At 38.1% G+C, this 24,030-nt stretch overlaps 1 protein-coding gene across 11 annotated transcripts in view; it reads left to right on the top strand.

Annotated features, from left to right (window-relative positions):
• The window catches only part of ZDHHC14 (zinc finger DHHC-type palmitoyltransferase 14), a 156,909-nt gene that overhangs the window by 86,497 nt on the left and 46,382 nt on the right, over nt 1–24,030 (top strand). For all 11 annotated transcript variants that reach the window (XM_052684843.1, XM_052684860.1, XM_052684786.1 and 8 more), the window contains one exon: nt 9,672–9,830. In XM_052684843.1, coding sequence (XP_052540803.1) covers nt 9,672–9,830 — 159 coding nt within the window. The remainder of the gene's footprint in view (nt 1–9,671; nt 9,831–24,030) is intronic.

Genomic DNA, 24,030 nt, shown 5'->3' with positions numbered 1-24,030 from the left:
TAAAGTCAGAGAGAAAATGCAATTTTATTAATTTTTCTTTCCATAATCCCCATTAAGTGAATGATCAAGTCTTGTGGGGTAGAGTATCTGAAGGCTCCCCACAAATGTCTACATTTCTTTAAATATATTTCTTGGCTAAAGATAGGACCTTGTGGTTGGTTAGAAGCCACCTGCAATCACGTCATGGCACTTCTTTCTGCTGGTCTTCAGTTTTGTTTTTTTTCTTCTTTGATGAAAAGTACTGAGAGTAATTTAGTCCTGTTATAATGTGAGATCCTTGTAAGGAACTTATGTGATGCATTAGATGAGGGAAACCATTTTAATAAAGTAAGAATAACCATATCATTGCTTCCTCTGCTGAAAAACAAGTGTGCTGCATAAAAGCAAGCGGTCCTCAGTTTAGAACGGAAAGTCAGGTCTGGTCCTTTGAAGTTGGACCACCTACACTGATGGCTGACAGTTTAACTATAGAAAAATATTACCTATAATTTCTTAAGCTGTTTCAGAAGTAATAAAATCCTCCTGAAGAATGGGAGACTTTCACACCTGCATTTGAGAGGAACAGAGAGGAGGGTAAGAAAAGCTGGAAGGAATAGTAGAATTTAGGTGCTGTCCTATGTTACCTGCCATCTCTGTAGGTGCTTTTTCATTTGTCATTCTTCGAATTTCTTCAGACCCTAAAGGAAACTGAAATTAAAATCCATTAATGAAGGTGCTGCTGGAATTTACTAGCTGATTATCATTGGAAATAATAATGATGGTGCAGTTGAGAGGGGGTAAAACTTCAGAACAAAACCTTGTATAATCTGTTCTTTTTATGTAAAGCAGCTCAGCTTTTTAATGGAAATGTACCTTTTCAGTAATTGCATATAAAGATAATGGTGGTGGTCTGCAAAAAGAGATTGCAAACCAGTTGTTGAAGTGTAGCTATTAGGATTTAGCTATCTTGCTGTGACAGGTGTTTTTTAGAACTATATCCAGCTACTTTGTGAAATGCATGAGCATTTTGTAGACCATGTTTTAAATATGCTTTTGTTAAGGGATTTCCCCAATTTAATGACAGCAAATGAATACTTCAGCGTTTATATCCAGTATCCATGTATGCAGTTCTTATTTGTATCTATGATTTTTGAGTTGCCTTTGGTGTAATAGTCAATTTAGAGATTTTATGATGTGCAGTATAATTATTTATTCCTGTAGTGTGGCAGAAATATAAACAGGCTATGAATATTATCTGGATATGTTCTGGTCCCTATTTAAAGGACGAAGCATTTTGATTGCTTTGTGGTTGGCATGAAAAATGGCTTAGATGTGTTATTTTCATAATCCTGCTCATATGAGCTTCAGAAAGCTTATAAAGATGCAAAAAGAATCCAAAAGGAGAAGATAAATTTTCCATGAATAATAAAAACCTAGACAGATAAGGTTCTCCTGGATGACTGGAGGAAGCGTCACATCACTCCCATTTACAAGAAAGGGAGCAAGGAGGACTCTGGGAACTACAGGCTGGTGAGTTTCACCTCTGTTCCTGGGAAGATCATGGAACAGATCATCCTGGATAACATGCTTGATCACATGAGGAGTGGGTGTGTGATTCGAGACAGCCAGCACGGCTTCACCAGAGGAAGGTCATGCTTGACCAATCAGGTGGCCTTCTGTGATGGAGTGATGGCATTGGTGGACAAGGGAAAGGCAACTGATGTCATTTACCTGGACTTGAGCAAGGCCTTTGACATGGTCCCCCACCACATCCTTATCTCCAAATTGGAGGGATGTGGATTTGATGGGTGGACCACTCGATGGATAAGAAACTGGTTGAAAGGCTGCAGACAGAGGGTGGTTATCAATGGTTCTGTGTCCAGGTGGAGGCTGGTATCGAGTGGCGTCCCCCAAGGGTCTGTCTTGGGATCAGTGCTCTTTATCAATGACATCAACAATGGAATCAAGTGCACCCTCAGCAAGTTTGCTGACGACACCAAGCTAAGTGCTGCAGTTGACATGGTAGAAGGAAGGGATGCCATTCAGAGGGACCTTGACAGGCTGGAAAGGTGGACCTGGGTGAACCTGATGAGGTTCAACATGGCAAAGTGCAGAGCTTTGCACTTGGGCCGGAGGAATCCCAGGCATCCATACAGACTGGAAGGAGCGGTCCTTGAGAGCAGCCGTGTGGAGAGGGACTTGGGGGTCTTGATAGATGAAAAACTTAACATAAGCCAGCAGTGTGCCCTTGCACCTCAGAAAAGAAATGGTATCCTGGGCTCCATCAGAAGAGAGGTGGCCAGCAGGGACAGGGAGGTGATTGTCCCCCTCTACTCCGCTTTTTTGAGGCCCCATCTGGAGTACTGTGTCCAGGTCTGGAGCCCCCAGTACAAGAAGGACAGGGAGCTGTTGGAGAGGGGCCAGAGGAGAGCCACAAAGATGATCAGGGACCTGGAGCACCTCCCCTGTGAGGACAGGCTGAGGGAGCTGGGCTTGTTCAACCTGGAGAAAAGAAGGCTGCGGGGTGACCTCATTGCAGCCTTTCAATACCTAAAGGGAGCCTACAAACAGGAGGGGAATCAACTCTTTACAAGGGTAGATAACTGGAAAACAAGGGGAAATGGTTTTAAGTTGAGGGAGGGGAGATTTAGGTTGGATGTCAGGGGGAAATTCTTTACAGAGAGAGCAGTGATGTGCTGGAACAGGCTGCCCAGAGAGGTTGTGGATGCCCCGTCCCAGGAGGTGTTCAAGGCCAGATTGGATGGGGCCCTGGGCAGCCTGGTCTAGTGTTGAATGTGGAGGTTGGTGGCCCTGCATGTGGCAGGGGGGTTGGAGACTCATGATCCTTGAGGTCCCTTCCAACCCTGGCCATTCTGTGATAAGGCAGATGGCAGCACTCTAACAGTGCACTTCTTGTTATGGGGCCTTGACGCAGAAACAAGTCCCCATGGGTTGTTCTAAGAAGTTCTTTTGCTTGTTGGTGTCCCTCTGTTTCAGTAATGGGAAGGTGGTGGTCGTGTTCAGGATTTGCTATTCAGACACTGTACAAACAAGACTTTGGGTTTTCTGACCTACAGACAAATAAAACAGCCAGTGGCTTCTGCTCCAGACACTTTTCAAACTCAGAAGATTCCTGGAGTTCAGGATTCGATTTAAATTTGGATCCTTATAGTGCTTGCTGCTAGCTTTCGACAGCTTTTGATTCCTTTGGGCTTTATTCACATATTTTTTACTGGTTTCTGTTTATGTAGTTCCCTCAGGCATGGGACCGGAATCGTTTCCCAGATGATTATTAAAGTTTAATTCATTACCTTCCTTTATTCCCAAGGGCAGTGAGGGAAGCATTCTTCGCCGTTGACAGGCTGAGAGAGCTGGGGCTGTTCAGCCTCGAGTAGAGAAAGCTCTGTGGTGGTCTGATAGCGGCCTATCAATATCTAAAGGGGAGCTACAGAAAGTAAGGGGACAGACTCTTTACCAAGGTCTGTGGTGATAGAACAGAAGAAATGGCTTCAAGCTTAAAGAGGGTAGCTTTAGGTTAGATGTAAGGAGAACTTTTACAGTGAGGGTGGTGAGGCACTGGAACACATTGCCCAGAGAAGTGGTGGATGCCCCATCCCTGGAGACTTTCAAAGTGTGACTGGATAAAACCCTGGGCAACCTGATGTAGCTGTGATGTCTTTGTTCATTGCAGGGGAGTTGGACTGGATGACCTTTAAAGGTCACTTCCAAATCTGAGGATTCTGTTTCCTCTGGTCTAGGTGGCTGGCATCTACCCATCCTAAACTGTTTCCTGTGTTGCTGATAACTTTAATAGTTTCAGAAATTCACTATAAAAATGATTTCTTTTATTTAATGAAAAGGCTTCTATGTGAATTTAATATGAAAGCAAAACTACTGTAAAGCACATTAGCTGCCTACAGTAACAGCAGTACATTTAAAGTTTAGAAAGCATTAGCACAATTTTAAGAAGCACTCTAACTTACTTGGATGCAACATCCAACATTGAGATGGGCTGTTTTTCTAAGGGAGCATGAAAACCAGGAGCAGCCTTATGTGACCAGATCAGTAGTCCATCTATCCTGATGTCTAATCCGTGATCAACAGTGGATGTGCACAGAAAGAATACAAATGCCTTGCTGTACCCTTATTGCTTTCCCTAACCTACAGCTTAGGGACTTCTAAGTTAAAGTCTATGCATAATTTTTATAAATGTTTTTTAATGTCTTATTTTTACTGAAGCTGATGAAACTTCGAATACTGCTGTATGTTCTGAGTTTAACTACATTTGAGTTCTTAGATGCTTTTCCATTGTAGTGGCCACAGTAGTTCTGACTTTTTGAAAGACTGTTTTGCAGGCTGTTTATAGTAAAATAACCAGGCTTATTTAGTCCTGTATTAATAACGTTGCATTGTCAACACTGAATTTTTCTAGTCTTTGTCACTTGGAATTTTGAAACCTCTTTGCAGTTATGATTTTTGTCTCCTTTAGCTCGTTTAGCAGAGGGTAGTCTTCAAAAACTGGAAAACATTTTTAGATTTCATTAGGGTCTATGAAGTTAAATCTCTGTGGCCAGCGCAACATAGGTGTTTCATGGAATTGTTCAATGGTATTAAGAAATATGGCTCACAGATGCAACTTAGGTATGCTTTTCTTCCTGTCCAAAGGTGGGATATGAGATTGATGATCATACCTGGTATTTCATGCTTTAAACAATATTCTTAAAATCTAGTAGAAATATGTTTTTGTATGCCAGCTAAGTCTTTCAGAAAGCTCTTGTGCCATATGCTTTTTTCTTTCAACAAATCACTGACAATTACATCTGTGTCTGGAAGTGAGGTTACATTTGACACAAAACCCTAGACTTAAGGATGGTGATGCAGTTCTACTCTTAAGAAAATAGTGTGCAACATTTTCCGAAATCAAGGCAGTAACACTTTTCTCTAAAGTATGAGCAACACTTGGTCAGTATTTCTTGTCAGCTTTCAGATAAAGAGTTATGTGTGGAATGCAGTTAGCTGCTACTGGTTGTCCAAGCTAGGTTCCCAGTATTGTTTGTCCCTGAAATTACTGTTTGGAAACAGAGAAATGTTACTTAAGTTCTTATCACTTAAAAATAAATAAATAAATAAATAAATGAAAAAAACCCTTTTCTTCTTGTATCCCCCTATTGTTAAGTATATAGCTTCAATTTAAGTAGTTAAACACTGAGAATGCTTTTCTTAGAGGAAGCTTATGTTCTTATGGGGTTTCTGTTATTGTTCTTCAGATGTTATAGGTCATACATGAAGATTTTTCATTGCATTATCTGTTTCTCTCAGCAGGAAACATTGGAAGTACTCATAGTTATTAATTTTGCTAATCATATTGTTTGAAGGTGGAAATTGCATCACAGTAGCAAACCTTGCATGATATGGTCTTGATAAGTTTGTGTAGTTATGATATGGAGAGACCTTCTAGAGGGGGTTTGTTCCTAGTATTGTAGGAAAACTGACCAAAAAGGCAAATGCTTGAGTGGAAGGATCCTGGTGATATGTATACAAAATTCCAGGCTTTGTCTCATACAAACATCGCCCCCAATTAATAATGAATGGAATAATTTGAGCAAAGTGGAATATGTTATTGTATTAGAAAGAGATTGTGCTGTTTCTCCATTAAATATGTGAAGCAAGTTTACTTGAAGTCAAATACCTTGGTCCTACAAGGGTATGGATTGTATCTTTGGTGGCTTTTGTTTAGTTTCTTCTAAAATAAAAATGCTGGAGCCCCGTCTAGTGCATGAGCACTTAATGCTGCAATAGAGAAGTTGTAAACTGTGTCACAGCAAAGTACCAGAAAAGGATTGGTGGCAACTCCATTAGTGGGAGAATTCTGTGCTTATTTTATAAAATAGCTTGCCTTGCTATATCATTAATGGGTTGGAAAAGAAAAATGTAGAAAAGCAATGGTCAAACAGATTTATCTGTGGAGGGTAGTTCTGTAAAGGTTAATCTTATTATGCCTTAAAGGAACTGCATTTATTTAAAGATTGGCCTGCATTTGAACACAAGTATAAGCAGTCCAATTGAAGCTAACTACAGTCCGAAAATTAGTGAGACCAGGACAAGGCAGGTACAAGGCATGTTTAGCACATTCAAGATAGGTAAGTTTGATTAAATCCACCACTCCACCACTTTTGGTTTTACTCTTTTGATAGCTCCCAGAAGGACAAATAAAAAAAAAAAAAAGGAAAAAAAAAATAAAAAAAGAAAGCTAATAAACAGTGACTAAGATCGGATTTAATTATTCAGTTAAAGACTGTGGATGAAATTCTGACTCTGTTGCAAGTCAGCAAGACAGTTTTCATTTCATTTAGTTTGCATCAGCTTTTGCCCGTGGATTTTGAGATAAATTTTCTTCAGTTAGAGAGCTGGGATTGGCTGTGCCTGTGAACTTGAACTTCACTGCCCTGGTTTGGAAGGAAATCTTAGAAAAAACAGTGTTGTAAATGGAACAGGATGGCCAGTAGTCTCCCTTTTGCACCAGAGGCAAGGAAAGTTGCCTTTGAGATTCTGCTAAAGCATGTAAAAATAAAAAGACAAAGCAGGGCACTTCTTAGTGCTTAGGAAATAATGTTTTTTGTGGTTTGTTTTTTTTCAGTTGCTGTGCATTTTCTATGAATAAATATTTCATTAAGGAAAAAAAAATTCTAAATGGTCTTGGTTGTGATTTGAAAGTCTTTTTTTTTTTTTTTTTTTTTTTTTTATGGTTGTGCATATTCAATACCTAGGACTTTCTATGAGAAGCTTTTAAATGTTAGTGTTATTAAATTCAATGCACTGGCATTTCTAAGCAGTGTTGAAAGCTACAATTACATAACCATAAATATGAAATGGGAATCATTGGTTTATTAATGAACTAGTAGTCATAAGCATGTTTGAATGAAGAGTTAATTGGGGCTAATGACCTACATTTGTGTTCAGAACTTAATAGTCTTTCTTAACTCTTAGGTCAAAAATGGATATAACGCTGTGTTTTTTAAGGTCTATGAACTTGTATAAAGACTAAGAGTATTACAAGCCTGCTGGTGATTATCTCACTGAAAGTATAATCTGTTGAAGCATATTTGCCTTTTTCAATGATAGCAACTAAAATCAGCAATAGAGGATTTTCATAATCACAACTTTGTACTGTTTTCTCCCCTAAATTTTCTTCCCTAACAGTACGGTATTGCATTATGTGGGTCGGTGCTAGTAAGATGTTATTTCACTGTTTACCAGTACTTACTAACTTGTAATGTAGAGGGAAAAAAAACACTGCATATATGAGAATTGGCCCCAGAATTGTAAGAAACTCTTTCCTGTTTGGATCTAGGAATTGGCTGTAACTCTGTTAAGTGTTGAACAGCATAAGCACAGTTGTGCTCCGCCCTCAGAAAAGCGTATTTTCAGCTTACTTCTGAAAAAGAAAGCACATAAGAATAGGTTCTCTGTATAACCTGGAGAAATTAAATCATTCCTTTTGACCTCATCAATTTTCATGCCTGCTAGAATGCTTCAAAATCCATCGTTTAAGTAGTTAAGTTTCTTTTAACTAGCATAAACATTAAAATGAATAAATATGAAACTTAAGATAGTGTCTCTGTCACATCTTCAGCAACTTTTATTGTGTAGTCATGCTTCAGCATGTAAATAAATACAGTAGTAACTTATGTGCAGCACTTGTTTAGTCATAAATATGATGGTAAGTACTACTGGCCTTGAGGTCAAAATCAGTATTATTGATTGGTATGAGAGCCACACAGTAACCTCTGCTTCCATGGTCATAGGACTTGGCTGAGCATTCCAGGAACAGTGCAGGGTCTGGTTGCAATTCAGTACAACCAAACATCTGACAGGGTCTAATAAGCTGCTTCTGAGCAACTGTTTCTTTAGTACTCACCACTTCTTTCCCATATGGGATGCTTAGGAGCCTCATGTTCTGATTCTCTCATTTGCATCTATTGCACCTTCTTCCACTTCCTTTCCCAGGAGATTCAGAGGCCAACTTGTTTCAGTCCTCAAGTTTGCAGTGGTGTTCCATAGATACTTCTACTGATGCATGCTTCTGGAGTGAGTGAGGAGGTTGCACATGAGAACTTCCTAAACTGGATTTGCTAATTCTGTTATTGCACCTTTACTATCAGGTCTACAATTACACTAATTTGAATACCTTTCTAAGTAGGAGGCATTCTGGTTCCCACCTCCCCCAGACTGACAATGTGTAGATTGTAGGCTGTGCAGATATCCCTGCAGACTTCACAAAAATGGCACATGGAGTGATATTTGTAATAATTTGACCTCAAACACCAGTCATGGATCTTGGAGTCATCCGGCCATGCTTCCCCAGCATTAAAGTGATAGAAATAACTTAAACGTAGTTGTGAAGGTGACCCTGACTTCAAAATGCAGTTGCATTCATGTATGGGGAAAAAAAATTGGTTTCATTTCCCTATTGATTTTCCTGTTCTGTGTATCTGAAAGTAATAAAAAATATGTATTTTTTTTGTCACTTCTATGGCCTGATTTGATTGTGATTTCAGAAGAACAGATAAACTGACAAAGAGGTACTGCTTGTATATGTTCACCTTTTAGAGTATAGCTCAGTTTGGGAGAATTTGGGGGATGAAATTGAACTTCATTGATGTAATCTTATCAGTCCTTTAGCAACTGATGGTTGCTGATGTCCATAGATCAAACAAACAAGAAGCCCAAACCCCACCACTTTTTCCAAATGCAATTGTTGGAAATGATTTTTATGCAAAAAAACAAACTTCAAGATTTGTAAAAGTAACACTGACTGTTAGATTTAAAATTTCCAAAAAGCAAAATCTGTGAATGTACTCCATTATATCACAGCCTTTAAGAGGTCTTAGAACAACTGATTTTACTTGTACTATATGCCAAGCTCTAATGATAGTGCTGCTGAAGTAAACGTAGGTTTTATACTAGATTGAGCCTACACCCTCTGTTATTTCTGCTTTCAAGACTAAAATGTTAGCTTCTTTTATTTTAAGTGATTTCCTGTTTAAAAGGTAGCTTTTCTTAGTTTCTCTTGACAAGTGCTGTAGAAGTTCTACAAACTTCTTGTTATTACAGAGTTTTAAAAAAAAGAAAAAAAATAAGGAATTTCCTAAGACGACTTGTCCAAATGGAGGCTTTTGAAATAGTCATCTGAAATGTTTTCCCTTTTTAAATGAGCTGATGATCAGTCTGCTTTCATGTTCAGAGATGAACATCTTCCTTAGATCAAACTTGTATTTCAAGGTTGAACTGAATAAACTCTGTTGAAAACATTTGTTTATGTTTTCACCACACTGTGCTACTAGCTGTCATTGTTTGTAATGTATTCTCAACAAACTGCTCAGGGATATGAGATTGTAAGATTTTGGGGCTCAAGGTAGCTGTCAGCATCTGAAACTTTATTTTGGGCATTGCTTTGTCACGTTTGTTTTTTTTTTAATTCAAATTAGTTGGTTGTGGATGCTATTTGTAATTATGTTTCTTCCTATCTTTAAGAGCACTTATTCTAGGAGAATGAGAAGGGTAGAAGCCAGTTCAAGTATATGAATGTGAAGTCGATACAAACTTGTAACTGTAGGCCGCCGTCAAGAATGGTTGAGTGCGTGCAGCATGGCTCATGTGCAGAGCCTAATGTATTGTGTTTCCCTGTTCAGATATTGCAAATGGCTCCAGTTCAGGAGGATACCGCCCCCCTCCCAGAACAAAAGAAGTGATCATCAATGGACAGACAGTGAAACTAAAATACTGTTTTACTTGCAAGATTTTCCGCCCACCTCGTGCCTCACATTGCAGCCTTTGCGATAACTGCGTAGGTGAGTAAAAAAAATATATATATGGCATATGTTTAGCTTGGTAACGCTATGTATGTATGTATGTTATGAATGCTTCAGAAATCAGAAGGAAAAGAAACGATCAGAGTTAATGACAGGGTTACTCATGAGAACACTTGCTGTGTGCATCCTTTTTCCTACAAACTCTGTTAAACGTTAAGAATTTTAGAAGGCAGAATATGAGTAGATTTGACCTAATGCATAAGTTGTGTCTAAGACAGAAAAGAGAAACCTCTCCTATGCATGTGCCTTTCCTATCCTTCTCTGCTAAACAAAGAAGCACCCAAACCAAGTGAGACCATGTGGTATCTGCGATGAAATTTCTAGTGCAGAGGGACCAATCTTTAAAGGAGTCTCAGCATTGTTTCCTTTCCCAAACTAAATTGCAGCCAAGGAGCTGCTTCTCTTGTTAATTTTGGACCAGCTTTGAAAGGCATACTTCTAACAGCTTGAGTTACACAGGGGAATGCACACTGTAGGTAACTCCTGCCTTTGAACAGTTTTAAGGCTAGAAACTTCTGAAGTCAGAATCAGTAAGAAATTACTGAGAAATATTATTTGGAAAGGAAGTAGATGATGTAAGGGCCTATGGTTATTTTGTGATTATAGGGTTGGTTTTTTTCCCTCTGAGCATCTTGTCTTTTTTGTGATTGTTTTGTTTGGAGGGCAGGCAAGGTGATTAAGATGCGCTTGGATTTTAAAACAAACTAAAAAACTCACCAATCAAATCCGAGTAGTTTTATAGTTAATTAAATCCCATTTAGAGTTCAGTGCAGCTGATTAGCACACTGTTGAGCCTGGATCTTATGCATTCAAGAAAATAATGTAGCAAGATGTCTCCAGCTGAGAAATGTAATTGCAGCATTCAGTACTGATATTTTTAGATATGAAGCAGTCACTGGAAGTATGATAATTTCATATGTAGATGATACTCGTATAATGAGCACGCTTACATGACAGTGAGAAGTGTAGCCTTTTGGCCCTGTGCCATTAGTTGGTAGCTGTACATGGTTCCCTGGGTAAATAAGCATTCCTGACGTATTAGGGTTGCGTAAATCTTGTTAAAGCTGTTGAATATGGCAAGGATGTTGCAGTTGATTTATCTTCACGAAAGTATCTTATCAAATTTATAACTTGGATGTTACAGTGTGATGCTATTGTCACAAATCTGACAGCTTGAAAATGCAGTTGTTGACCAGTACATAAAAAAAGTAAATATTGAAAAGGTAAATAAAACATGGGGGTTGTTATCCTCATCAAGAGAGTGCATAAATGAGAGCAACCCTTACAGATACATCTTGAAATCTATTTAAAAATACTGTTTTGGCTTTTTAAAATAAACTGCAATGAGGAATTTATTTACAGTTTGTATATACGCTGATTGTGTCCTTTTAACACTAAATTTGTGAAGCCTACAGTGAGAAGAATTAGTGATGGGAGAGGGAACTTAAAAAACAATCTCTGTCTTCTGATTATGTCTGTATTGAAGCAACAGTTGTTAATTTGTCTGAATATATACATATATATATTAGAAAAGGGACAGAGTGAGTGTTTTGTACAAGCAGTAATTGTTTCCTATTTTTTTTAGGTGAGATGATTGGGATTTGTTATTACACAGTTGTGATTTAAAGTTACTTGTTTTCAAATAATTTATTTGTTGGAATGAATTTGCTGCAGTTTTCCCCATCAGCCTTTGTAATGGGAATTGTAATGGCTGCTCCAAAAGTAATGCTTCCTAGTTATTCTGTTGGCCCATGATGTCAGGAGCAGATGTTGGTGCTATGGCAGTAGAAGTTGAACCTGCACACCAATATTCCACTACGTTTTGTTGCTGTGAGACAGGTGGCAGCAGAGGGGCAGTCTGACAGAATGGTGTTTGACATGGAAGTGTGTATGAAGCAAAGGTGTTGAACTGAATTTATCCACGCAGGAAAAAATGGTGCCCACTGATGTTCATTAATGCTTGCTGGATGCTGATGGAGACCAAACAGTGGATGTGAGCAGAGTGAGGCAGTGGGTGGTGCATTTAATCAGTGGCAACAGTGATGTAAAAGACAAGCCAGATTCTGGACAGCCATGCTGTTGTCATATCACAAAATAAAGAGCATCTCAGTCAGTTTATCCATATGAATTGGCAGATTATGACCAGGGAACTGTGTCAGATTCAGTGCATTGAGAGCAGTAGAGGTAACACTGGAATATCACCGAGTTAGTGTCAGGTGGGTCCCCACAGATGCTCACACAGGAATCGAAAGATGCTATATGGAAGTTTGTCGGGACCTATTGAACCAATATGAGGCTGAAGATGACAGTTTTCTGGATCACGTTATTACCAGTGAGGAGATGTGGGGTCATCAGTACAAGGCAGAGTCAAAACAATAATTCATGGAGTGGCAATGTGTGAACTTCCCATTGAAGGAAAAGTTCAAAACAGCCCTTATTGGGTAAAGTGATGTCTTTGGGGATGGAAAGGGGTGATCCTTCTGAATTTCCAGGAACCTGGGCAAGCCATCAACTCTGACTGTTACATCCTGAGTAAACTAACTGAGCTTGAAGGCTCAAACTTCCAGAGTCATGCCAGAGTAGAATACAGCCGTTCTCTTGCAACATGGTAACACCAGGACCTGTACCAGTTTGAAGACTGTGGAGCGTATTGCCAGTGGCGGCTGGACTGTTCCACCACACCCGCCGAGTAGCCTAGATTAGTGCCTTCTAACTTCCGTCTGTTCAGGACAGTGTTGAGGACTGCATGGGCAACATTTTCCTAGCAACAGTGCTGTCATAGTGGCTGTGGAACAGTGGATCACCTCCACTGGTGCATATTTTTACAAGCGTAGCATGCAGGCTTTTGTTCATCCCTGGTGAAAATGCATAGCTAATGATGGTGACTTTATTGAAAAAGTGTTTTGTAGCTAAGAAATAACTCTATCAAATAGTGTTACTGTGCTCTGTGCATCTGTTGTTTCTGTGGAAATAAATAGGAGGCATTACTTTTGGGGTGACCTATGTACAATTAACTATGACTTTTCAGAGTACATTACTTTTGTTTTTAGTTAAAGCTTTTAAAACTTTAGTTAAAGTTTCATACATGTGTTCGTATGCATTTATTCAATAAGGGAAAACGTGTAAGTATCTGTAACTAATTTTCTGTGCAGACTATGTGTCAGGAGAGTTGGATTGCTAATGTACTCTGAAAAACTAATGATGCAAGAGTGTACAGTTAATCAGAATGTTATGCACTTAACTCCTACAAGTTAGTGTTGTCTATATGATGATGCTTTTGGTTAGTGAATAAATCGTACGATAGCTGTGAATGTTCTTGTGTCACTATTTCGTGGTTCCTTACTATAACTAAAGCAGTGCAAAAAATACTCATGTTTCACACACATCTGGATGTTTAAATAACTCATGATTATGACCTACTTACCAATAAGGTTAATGCATTGTTTTTTACCTTGTGCATTTCCTGCATACCTATAAACTAAGTACAGAGACTGTGGGATAAAAGAATGGAGTTTTTCTTCAAGTCAGCACTCACTATACAGAAGAAACCACTCAGTAATTTTGCCTAAAGGTGTTATGATACTGGGCCAGTGAATGCAGTGTGATAGAGAAGCTCTTTCATTTGGTATTTTCTGTTGGTTCTTTTCATCTTGTAAGGAATCTCCAATGGTATTGTTAATATTTGAGTACTTCTAAAACTTATTCCCATTTTCCCCTTACATTTAGTTAATACTAAGCATATATGTTAATTTTGGATCTTGTTTCTGATTTTCATTTCATGACTTTTCCATAGATAGCTATGTAGCTTACTTAAACAAAGGCATGAATTTCCAAAGCTACCTAATTACCGTTCTATATATAGTATCAATTTCAAACTGCTTTAGCTCTACAATGTTTTCATAATAGTATCCAGAAGAATCTGGATTTTCATATAAATGCAGTTCGTTGCATCTTTGTGGAATGCTTTCGGAAATTCTGTGAAATGTTTTCCCACAGATAAACATATTGAATGTATTTCTTTCTTGCTTTCTTTAACTGTCTTTGTGAATGGCAACTAGAAGTTTGCCCCTCAAGGGCTTTCTGTGTACCATATGTTGCTTTAAAATGTAAACAAATTTAAACTAATGTACATATAAACATAATAGCTAAAGATAGGAATTACCACAGGATTCTCAGCTTGGGCTAGTTATTGTTGAGTTTTGTAAACAGGTTTTTAATGCATTATGTGGTGCTATACTATTGATGTTATGAAGCCAGTAGTCAGATTTGATTCTGAATTGACTTTTAAAATATATATTTAGTCATTTGAACACTAAATCTCTACTTTCTTGATGAATAATTAGAAATTTCTATAATAAAAGATGAATAAGAGGCAATTCACTATTTCCAAACAATTTCCCTAATTATTGTATAGAATGGCTAAGAGAAAACAGTGAATAATGATTAGCAAGCAGTAAATCAACTTAGTCCAGTGAATTAATTGTCTAAAGTCTTCCTTGTATTCACATGTCACAGTTCCGCCTATCAACTAAAGTAACTTGCTTAGACCAAGACAAAAAAGCAGCATGGGTGGAAAAGGACGGCCACTGTTTTTATTCCTCAAAGAGAATTTGGCCGTTTTTATTTTTTAAAAATATATTAAAAGTTCTTATGTGATTCTTATGTGATTGATGGATAAAGATAACTTTTCTTGTCAGATTCTTTCAACTCAAAGGATTGAAAGCTCAAATTTTTGAATGTGCTTTGATTTTAAAACGTTTTCGTTAGGATTACTAGGAAAGCAGCTTGTTGGGTCTTTTTGTTTGTTAGGTTGTTTTTTGTTGTTGTTTGTTTTTGTGTTCTGTTGCGTGTTTTGTTGTGTGGTTTTTTTTTTTTTTTTTAAATGATGAGCATGAGAATGGCACGCTAAGCTGTATAGACCTTTCAGTTGGTGCAGCAGCCTGTTTCCTGCCATGACCAGAGTGGATCCCCTGGGAAGAAGGGAAGAAGAGGGCAAGCATGCAGATACTTCCTGCAGAATGTTCTCACGCTCTCAGAAATTTTCAGTGTAGTTCTTCCTGAACCCTGGAGGGTTAACACTTTGTTTTCCATAACTCTTGATGGATCCTAGGCAGCCATGTTCATCAATCCTATAGGTGCTTTTCTGTAGATCCTAAATATGAGGCCAAGTGTCAAGATTTTATTAGGTTGGCAGGGGTTTGTTTTTCCAGTTGTTGTTCTTGTGAACAGGTTGGGTGTTACATAAAGATACAGATCTAGAAAATTGAAAGATTGTGTTTTAGTTTTTGACCTTAGTTTATTTTCTTATGACTTTTTAAACTATATATTACACCGTTAGCATAGAGTATTAATTCTTTTATATCCAACTGTAAAACGATGTTGCTTTTTGAGAGTGTTGATGAAAGGGCATTCTGATTTTAGATCTTTATTAGCTTGTGTTTCTTTCAGTGACTAGCCATTACAGTGGGAGCGTCTTCGGGGGGAAGAGGGAAAAGAGAAAGATCCTTGGGAGCACAGAGAAACAAAAGCAAGCTTTTTTACTTGACATCAAAACATAATAAAACTACTAGTCCTTCAGTAAGCAAAACCACATTTGAATATGTTACATCAATGCTAATTAAATTATCAATAAATTATCAATACAAGGACCACATAGATGGTGAAGGGCCTGGAGCATCTCTCCTATGAAGAAAGGCTAAGTGCACTGGGTCTGTTCAGCCTTGAGAAGAGAAGACAGAGAGGGGACCTGATCCAGGTCTATAAATATCTAAGGTGTAGGGGCAGAGTGGCAAGGCCAGACTGTTTTCAGCAGTGTGTGGAGACAGGACAAGGGGAAATGGCCAGAAACTGCCGCATAGGAAGTTCTGCACAAATGTGCGCAAGAACTTCTTTACAGTGAGGTGACGGAGCACTGGAACAGGCTGCCCAGGGAGGTGGTGGAGTCTCCTTCTCTGGAGATGTTCAAGACCTGCCTGGACGCCGACCTGTGCGACCTGCTGTAGGGAACCTGCTTTGGCAGGGGGGTTGGACTCGATGATCTCTGGAGGTCCCTTCCAACCCCTACAATTCTGTGATTCTGTGAAAATACAAATAGTTATCATTTTTAATCTAATATTGGAAAGCTAAGAGTGCATTTTATAAACTCCTTGAACACATATGAAGAAGTCTTTGATTAAAAACTAGTCAAATATAATACAGGTTGGCCTAAGACATTGAGGGTATTTCAGTGGTTTTGATGGTTAGGATCAATGGGCATCTAAGGAATACAAAGCAGTGCATTTGGGATAAGCAAGAAAAGTGGGTCCTGTTTAAAACTAACCCAGAAAATATGCTATATTAGAAGTGAATAGACACTTCTGTTCTGGTTAAATGATTGCTTCTTTTAAGCATTCTACCAGGGCAATAGATATAGTCTTGTGTCTAATCCTGACCACATTACATTGATGTATTGTTTTGAAAATACACTGTGTCATGTACCCAGCAGTATTCCAAACAGCAGATTTTTGATAAAAATCACCGTTACAGAAAGCAGTTTCCCTTATTAAGCACCAGTGTTGTAAATCTGTTTTCTTCCAATGGGGAATTATTGATTGAAATGCATATGAAATCTAACACATGTAAAACAAGACAAAAAGAGCATTACCAGTGAGGTGTGGGAGCACCTCTTCCCTGTACTCATTCCAGACCTCACACTCTTCCACTCTGGAAAACACTAGTTTTTTCAGAAACAGAGTGGGAACTGGCATTGTCTGTTTGGTTTTAGTAACACTCATGCTGTGTCAGTCATTTGCCCATGACTTCCAGGTTCTTTCTAACCAGTGTGCATTTATGTGATGTCAGGACTTCAGGACTTCATTTTGCTTGTGTTCTGTACCAATCTTCCTTTGTTACCTTACTATCTCCCCTTTTGCGTTTACATCCTTTCTTCATCTTTACCTGTTTCTTTTCTTATGCTTTCTGGGTTTAGAAAAGCTATGAGATGCTACTGTGAAAAGAGTAAATTTTCACTTTATCTGGGTGCTTGAACTAGTAAAACCCTAGCTCTAGATCTCTTGGAAAGTGACTCTTTTTAACTTCTAACAGTTGAAACTACAAGGCTAGCGGCTTCTCTTTCCTCTTTCCTCTTTCCTCTTTCCTCTTTCCTCTTTCCTCTTTCCTCTTTCCTCTTTCCTCTTTCCTCTTTCCTCTTTCCTCTTTCCTCTTTCCTCTTTCCTCTTTCCTCTTTCCTCTTTCCTCTTTCCTCTTTCCTCTTTCCTCTTTCCTCTTTCCTCTTTCCTCTTTCCTCTTTCCTCTTTCCTCTTTCCTCTTTCCTCTTTCCTCTTTCCTCTTTCCTCTTTCCTCTTTCCTCTTTCCTCTTTCCTCTTTCCTTTTCTCTCTAGTTTTCATATATGAGTCACCATCCCTGGAAGTATTCATGGAACATTTAGATTTGATACCAGGGGACATTGTTTGGTGGTGAAATATTGGTGGTAGGTGGACTAAATGATCTTGAAGATCTTTTTCAATCTTGATGATTCTATGTGAGAATTGGCTTTGGCTCTTTTTGTAGGTGTGCTACCTTCTCAGAGTACCTGAGAGGAGACAGATGGAGCATACTCCCAAATATCAAGTATTATTTGTTTATTGATTGTTCCATCTGTATACCAGATGTACTTTAGAAGATCAGGGAGCATGGTATGTATGCCGGAGGTGGATGGATTTTGGTTTTTGTGATTTCTTCTTTTTTTTCCCCTTTCATGCTTAGGCCAAAGCACTGGGAAATAAGGCAAGTCTTTTAAAAAGAGGCAATTATATTGTAGGTTACTTCAGAGAAAAGTTGTAGTTTGTGTTTATCCGCATATGGTTGAAAGAGCAGAGGTGATCAAAATACCAAATCTACAAATGATGTAAGTCTCAGAAGACAGAATAAAATTAAAGAGAGAAATTACTAGGAGAAAATACAAAGGACTATCATTAGAAACCTAAATAAATGACCAAATATTTACACTTGGCATGATAACATTTCGAAAGGTAATGAAGAATGGTGGGTGATTTGAGCTTTCCTCCTTTATGATTGTGTCTGGCAGTTGTGTGGTTCCCAATATATATTTTATATATGTATTTTTATATATAAATATATATATATATACATACACATGCATAGTATGCATAATATGCTTTTTCTTGTATGCTCCTACTGCCGCCAGAGAACAGCCATTCTGAACAGCTGCTGCAGCCTTTGAAAATGTCGCTATTATCGTGCATGCTGTCGATGGGATTTATTGTTCATTAGTCAACATTGATTACTGGAGGAAGCAGTGAAGTGAGCTATGTAACAATAGTTTAATTACTGTGAGCTATCTTAGGGCAATGATTGGATGTTTTCCTAATAAATCTTTTATTAACAAAATTAAGTATGTTCATTTTCTTTTTGAGAACAACATTAGTCTGGCACTACCTAAGTTGACTGACATGGAAGAAGTTGACATTCCAACTGATTTTCTTAAAAATGCAGCCAAACAGCAAAACTTGATAGGATAGTACTTACATGATTGTGAGAATAAAATGTCAAGTATATCTTGCATTCACATGTCTGAACATTTGGTATAGATGTGCATGCGCATTATTATTTTGTTAATGGAGGCTGTTTGTTCACAGCATTATATTGCTGCTTCACTTTGTGTTGTCTTGTAAAGATTAGCTCAATGTCTAGAGTGCAACCTGGTATAAATCACTGATAGGTGTTTCCTGAATGTAAACTTAAGGCTAGAAGGCTCATTCTGGATTTCGTGGGGGGGAGGTTGGGGGGTTGAAGGCGTTTTGTTTTGGGTTTAAAGTATAAAAGTACTAGAGCTTGGTAGTTTAAGGGATCCATTGTGTATTGTCCCCAGCAGATGTTCTTAAATAACATCAGCATGCATATAAATGTAAATTGCAATAAGCCCTTTGTTATTCACCCTTTTTGTTTTTTTAAATCATAAATGTATCTTCTGATTTCAAATTAATTGTAAAGACATTGTACAGGGAATTACTGTCTCACAGGTAAATGTTATGTACATCAAGTGATGCAAATAGATCCATGTTTGTGATTGCTATTACCAGTTGATGGCAAGTCTCATCATTTTTTTTTTTAGTACTAATGATTTTCTTAGGAATGATAACATCTAAGTTAGTGGAACCAAACATCTGAGCTAAGGATAAATTTTTAAGAATAAGCTATGAAGGACAAACACAAGATTTTTTTTTTATTAGTTACATTAAATTGTGAGGAATTCTGAACTGACTGTAAAGGATTTAATGCTGTGGTGATATTTGCTTTTTCCATGCATACATGGTTCAGGCTGTGGGACTGAGTCGTTGTCTTACAAAAAAAATACTTTTTGTAATTAAAAAAAAAAATCTTTATAGGAATTTTTAAAAACTAACTTTGTTTTTCTTAGCATTTCAAGGGAAAACAAATTCTGAAAATACCCTTTTGTCTTACAAAATGCCAAGTCGAGAAGCCTGAATAGATGTGGTCATATCATGGCATCATAGTCCTACAAAGAGCTTTAATTGTCATTATGGCAAATACATGCTGCAGATGTGTTAGTTTATCTCCACATAATTGCTCAGTGTGCATCCAGAACAATGGACCAGTGGTCCAATCTTGTCCCTCTACTATAAAAAAGAATTTCAATTAATGCTGGCCCAGTTACTTGAGATGGAATATGTGTATGATTGAACAGTGGGCTGATGGGTATTTGCCATCTTGGTCTCTGTGTTTTTAAGTGTTAAATATTTAGAAGCACAGTAAGCATTCTGTGAATGCCCTAGATTTGTGCATTTTCCATGTAGTGCTTTCAGTTGAATGAGTTGAGGGAATTAGAAAGTGAATTCTGACTTGAGCTCTGACTGACTGAAATATGCAATTAATGTGACCTAGATGATTTCATACCTGTAGATCTGCTGTCATGTTAAGCTTTAGAAAATATATGTTGGTATGCAGTGATTCAATTGAGCAAATACAAAAGGAAGCAGCTCATAAATGTGAGGGCTGTTCCAGAAGTAATGTTTCCTATTTTATTCTGTTGGCCCATGATATCAAGGCAGATGGAGGTGGTACAGCAGTAGATGTTGAACCTTCCTTCAGTACCCTATTATATATTGTTCCTATGCAACAGGTGGCAGTAGAGGGGCAGTCTGACAAATGGTGTCCAGTGTAGAAGTGCTCGAGAAGCAAAGGCGCTGAACTGAATTCCTCCATGCAGAAAAAATGGCACCCACTGAGTGCCATTCACCTGACATTCATCAGCACTTGCTAGATGTTGGTGGAGACCAAGCAGTGGATGTGAGCATAGTGAGACAATGGGTGTGCATTTCAGTAGAGGCAACCATGGCATAAAAGACAAATCATATTCTGAATGGCCATGCAGGTAGTGCAGCACACAAGCTGTTGTTCATACTGACAGAAATGCATAGTTAATAGTAGTGACTGTTGAAGGATAGCTGAGAAGTTGCTTTGTCAGTTAGTGTTATTGTGCTCTTTGTATCTGCAGTAGTTTCTATGGAAATAAAAAAGAGGCAGTACTTTTGGAGTGACTTACTTAATATGTATGTCTGAAATCACTGTGCAGACACAAAATGTAAGCTGCAAGCTGAAGGACCAGGCTGGCCTATAAATATTTTTTAATGCTTTTTGTTGTTGTTATTGTTCTTGTTAAGCTAGAAAGCTTTTATTGAGTGTTTTGAAAGAGAAACTTTCAAAGAGAAAGCTTTAGGTCAATTTGTATGTGTTTTCCTGGAGTACAGGGATTGAAAGATAGAAGCTAAACATTTAAGGAGACCGCGTGCTGTGCTGCAGTAAAGGTTTGGCTCTTTGAGCAGCAAGTAACGTGCTTCCAGGTGGCTTTTAAAGCAAACACTCTGCATCTGTACAGCCCCAACAGACAACTGATTTTTAAATCGGAAATGTTGTCATTTGTGTTTTTGTCTGTGATCTCCAGCAGTTACTGCTTCTTAAGCAAGTTATGAGATCTAAATGTTCTAGAGAAAGGAACTGAGAGATGCGTCTGACGTAGGATGTAATTTGCGTGTTCTATGACACCCATGTCGCATATATTACTGGGTGAGTTTTAATGAGACAGCTGGGTTGTGCCAACAGCTCCCTGCTTCTAAAGTGTCTGAGCTTCCTCTGGTTTTTTCCCCTACTTGTGTGGTTCTTTCCTTTGTGCTCATTCACACATACCTTACCTGCTGGAAAGCCATTTTTACTCACTGAGCAACCAGTAAAGTAACTCTTTTTTGCCTTTTCTGCCAGTTCAGTCAGCTGACCTGGTTCAGCAACAGTTCGACACGGAAAGAAGGATGCAGGATGAGATGGGTGGAAGGGCTGCATCTGCCCACCTCTTTCATTATGGCTAAGCTGTAAGTTGGCTCAGGATTTCGTTATGGAAGTACTGGTCAACCTCAGCAATTACTACCCGAATTTCAAGTTACAGATCACTTGGGATAAATTGGTAATGTCACTATTGGTGGTTTGCTGACATCTCTTGAGGTTTGTTACATCTTTGATTTTTTTTATTTTCTTTGCAGCAGCACTTTTAGTCTTCATTTACTTGTCTCCTTTCTTCATTGATACATCACTTTATAAATTTCATGTTGTTTTTTGAGTCCTTTTTGTTTGTGTCAGCTTTTGTTCTCAGATTCTGAAAAGTATATTGAAACTTTTCTTCAACAGAAAATCATCCTGTTTGAAGTCAGCCTGACTTTATGAACCAGCATCATTTCCCTCTCCCCCCTCCCCCACCCCGGTTTGGCCTACAGTGATCTGGATCTGTGGAAGGAAAGCCATGAACACACAGGCAAGGGGTTGTTTTTCAGCAGTAGTTCTCTGTTGTAGGCTGTTACAGCAGAGACACCATCCCACATGCTGAAGCAGATACTTGGCTTATTTTGTTTAAAATTGAGTGCAGGAGGATGATCTGTTACCTCTGTGTACCTAGGTTTCCTTCATAGACAAACTCCATAGCTTTTAGCTTCCTCCCTTGTTGACAGTCCTGATATATTTATATTAACAAGAGTTTGTAGTAGCAATATTTTAATTCCTTTCATTTGCTGCAAATGTTTTTATATTAACCTTGGTGCGAGTGTAGGGTAAATATTAGCTGTACATATTAGCTGTCTAGATACCCTGTAAAATCAAACCAAAACCATAGCCATCACCTTCAAACAGTCTGTGATTCTTCTTAACACTTACTGGTTGCATTTATGTTTATTTTATATTTCAAGTTCACAAGGGCCAGAATTTTTAGTTTCTCTCAGCATCAGTATTCTTCAATTTCTCAGTGAAGGTGAATATTGATTTTGCTGCCAACATTGCCCAGACCAAGTAAAGACATTGGACAAAGCTTTCTTTTCCAGGTTGTTGATTGTTCAGTTTGCAGGCATCTGGATGAGATCTTTGATATCTTGTTATTTCTTCATTAAAACTTATTCAATTAGGACTTTTTGCAAGGAAGAGGAAACAGCTCTGGTCCAAAGAGAGTTTATACTTCAGTCAACAGCACCAGGAGTTTCAGCTTAGTATGTGACTGTTTTTGCTGGAACTGACTGTTTTCTAATCCCTTGCTATTAAAGATGCTGCTTTGTGGCATTATAGCATAAATGTCACAACCTCTTATTTTATGACTGTCTGGGAAAAATGAGGCCCAGTTTATTCATAACTCACATAAACCCTAAAACTTATCTTGTTGGGTTGGTTTTTTTTTTGTTTTGGTTTTTGTTTTTTTTTTTTTTAGACTAGCTTCAAATTTGACACTGTAGTGGGTTTTTCCAACTAGTCTTTTCAGTCTGTTTCTGCTTTTTAAATGTGCCGGGTAGTTACTTGGCTTCACAATGGTTGGTACGGTATTTCCCGAGAAAGCATATCCTTTCAGCTTACACAGAAATTCTGAAGACAGAAAGGGAGAGGAGGAGCAAGTAGCAGTCAGTCTCTATTAGGGAATGGGCTGATGTTTGTATGTATTTGTGCGTGCCTGTAGATAAGTGCGTTTATTTGTATTTGTGCCTGCATTTATCTGAATTTGCCAAATATGTGTCCACATTGGTCTAAATAGTGTTTTTAAGCTTTGAAAATGAGCTTAATATTGGTAGAATTTGATTCCTGCTTTGTGAGCATAGAATAGAATGAATGTGTTTGCATGGAATTCACTTTCCAAAGACATGTCATGATTTTACATTTTTTTATTTCTGAAGCACTGGGGTACAAAAGTACCCTACTTATGCTTTTTAGAAGTCTGTATAACTGTATTATTCTTTGTGGTATTATTTGCTATGTGTTATGTTAGGTACCCATAAAATGATAATAAAATGGTATTTTTCAGACCATAAGGACTCATTCACAAGCACAAATGTGAAAATCAGCATTGTTCAAATGCTGATGCTACTTATTCAGACAAGTAGCTACTTGTTCTGGGAGGTAATATTGCCCACTCTTTTAGATACTGGAAGTATTTCACTCTTGGTATACTTAGTAATCTCTCTAAATGAAAGCGTTCCTGAAATTTTATCATAAGGAATTCACTAACTTCACCTTTAATAGCTCCACTTGAAACAGATTTATGGCAGAAACATGTGGTCCAAACAGCTGTCACGCAAAAGCATTAAAGCAAAGAAACAAACAAAAAAACCCTGCAAGTCTGGTGAACTCAGAAATCTGTTTTGCATGATGCTTTGATTATTTTTTTATCTTCCCCTTTAATGGAGATAATCCGAAATACATCCTTCAAGGAAAACCTCTCACGTAGATATTCAACATAAAGACATAGTTAAAATAAACAGGTATGTTTGAACAGATGTGCCTTTTTAACATAGAGCTTAAGGACTTCAAATTTATAGTTTAACTTCCCAGAGCAATTCCAATTAGTTTATCATATGTCAGCAGAGCCATGAAAGTCACAGAGAACAAAACAGGATTTCAATGAAAATTGCAGACCGAGTCAGTCGATGTAAGAGCATCTGCCTTGTGTTATGAGCTTGGATTTTATTAGAAATTGAAAATTCTATCGTTATGTTGGCATAATCTCTTCAGTTCCAAAAGGCCATTTAGTATTCTGACAGTTGCTCTGTTTCCATTACCCGTGTTTTGGGACAAGGAGGCTCCTTGCTGCGCGGGGCTGCAGAGCTCACTGATTCAACTGCTGTTTTCCATCATGGGGTT

Source organism: Tympanuchus pallidicinctus, unplaced genomic scaffold (genome assembly GCF_026119805.1).
Source record: "Tympanuchus pallidicinctus isolate F22 unplaced genomic scaffold, pur_lepc_1.0 scaffold1, whole genome shotgun sequence".
NCBI lineage: Eukaryota > Metazoa > Chordata > Aves > Galliformes > Phasianidae > Tympanuchus > Tympanuchus pallidicinctus.
The sequence above is the reverse complement of the archived record's forward strand: the minus strand, read 5'-3'. Positions and strand labels throughout refer to the sequence as shown.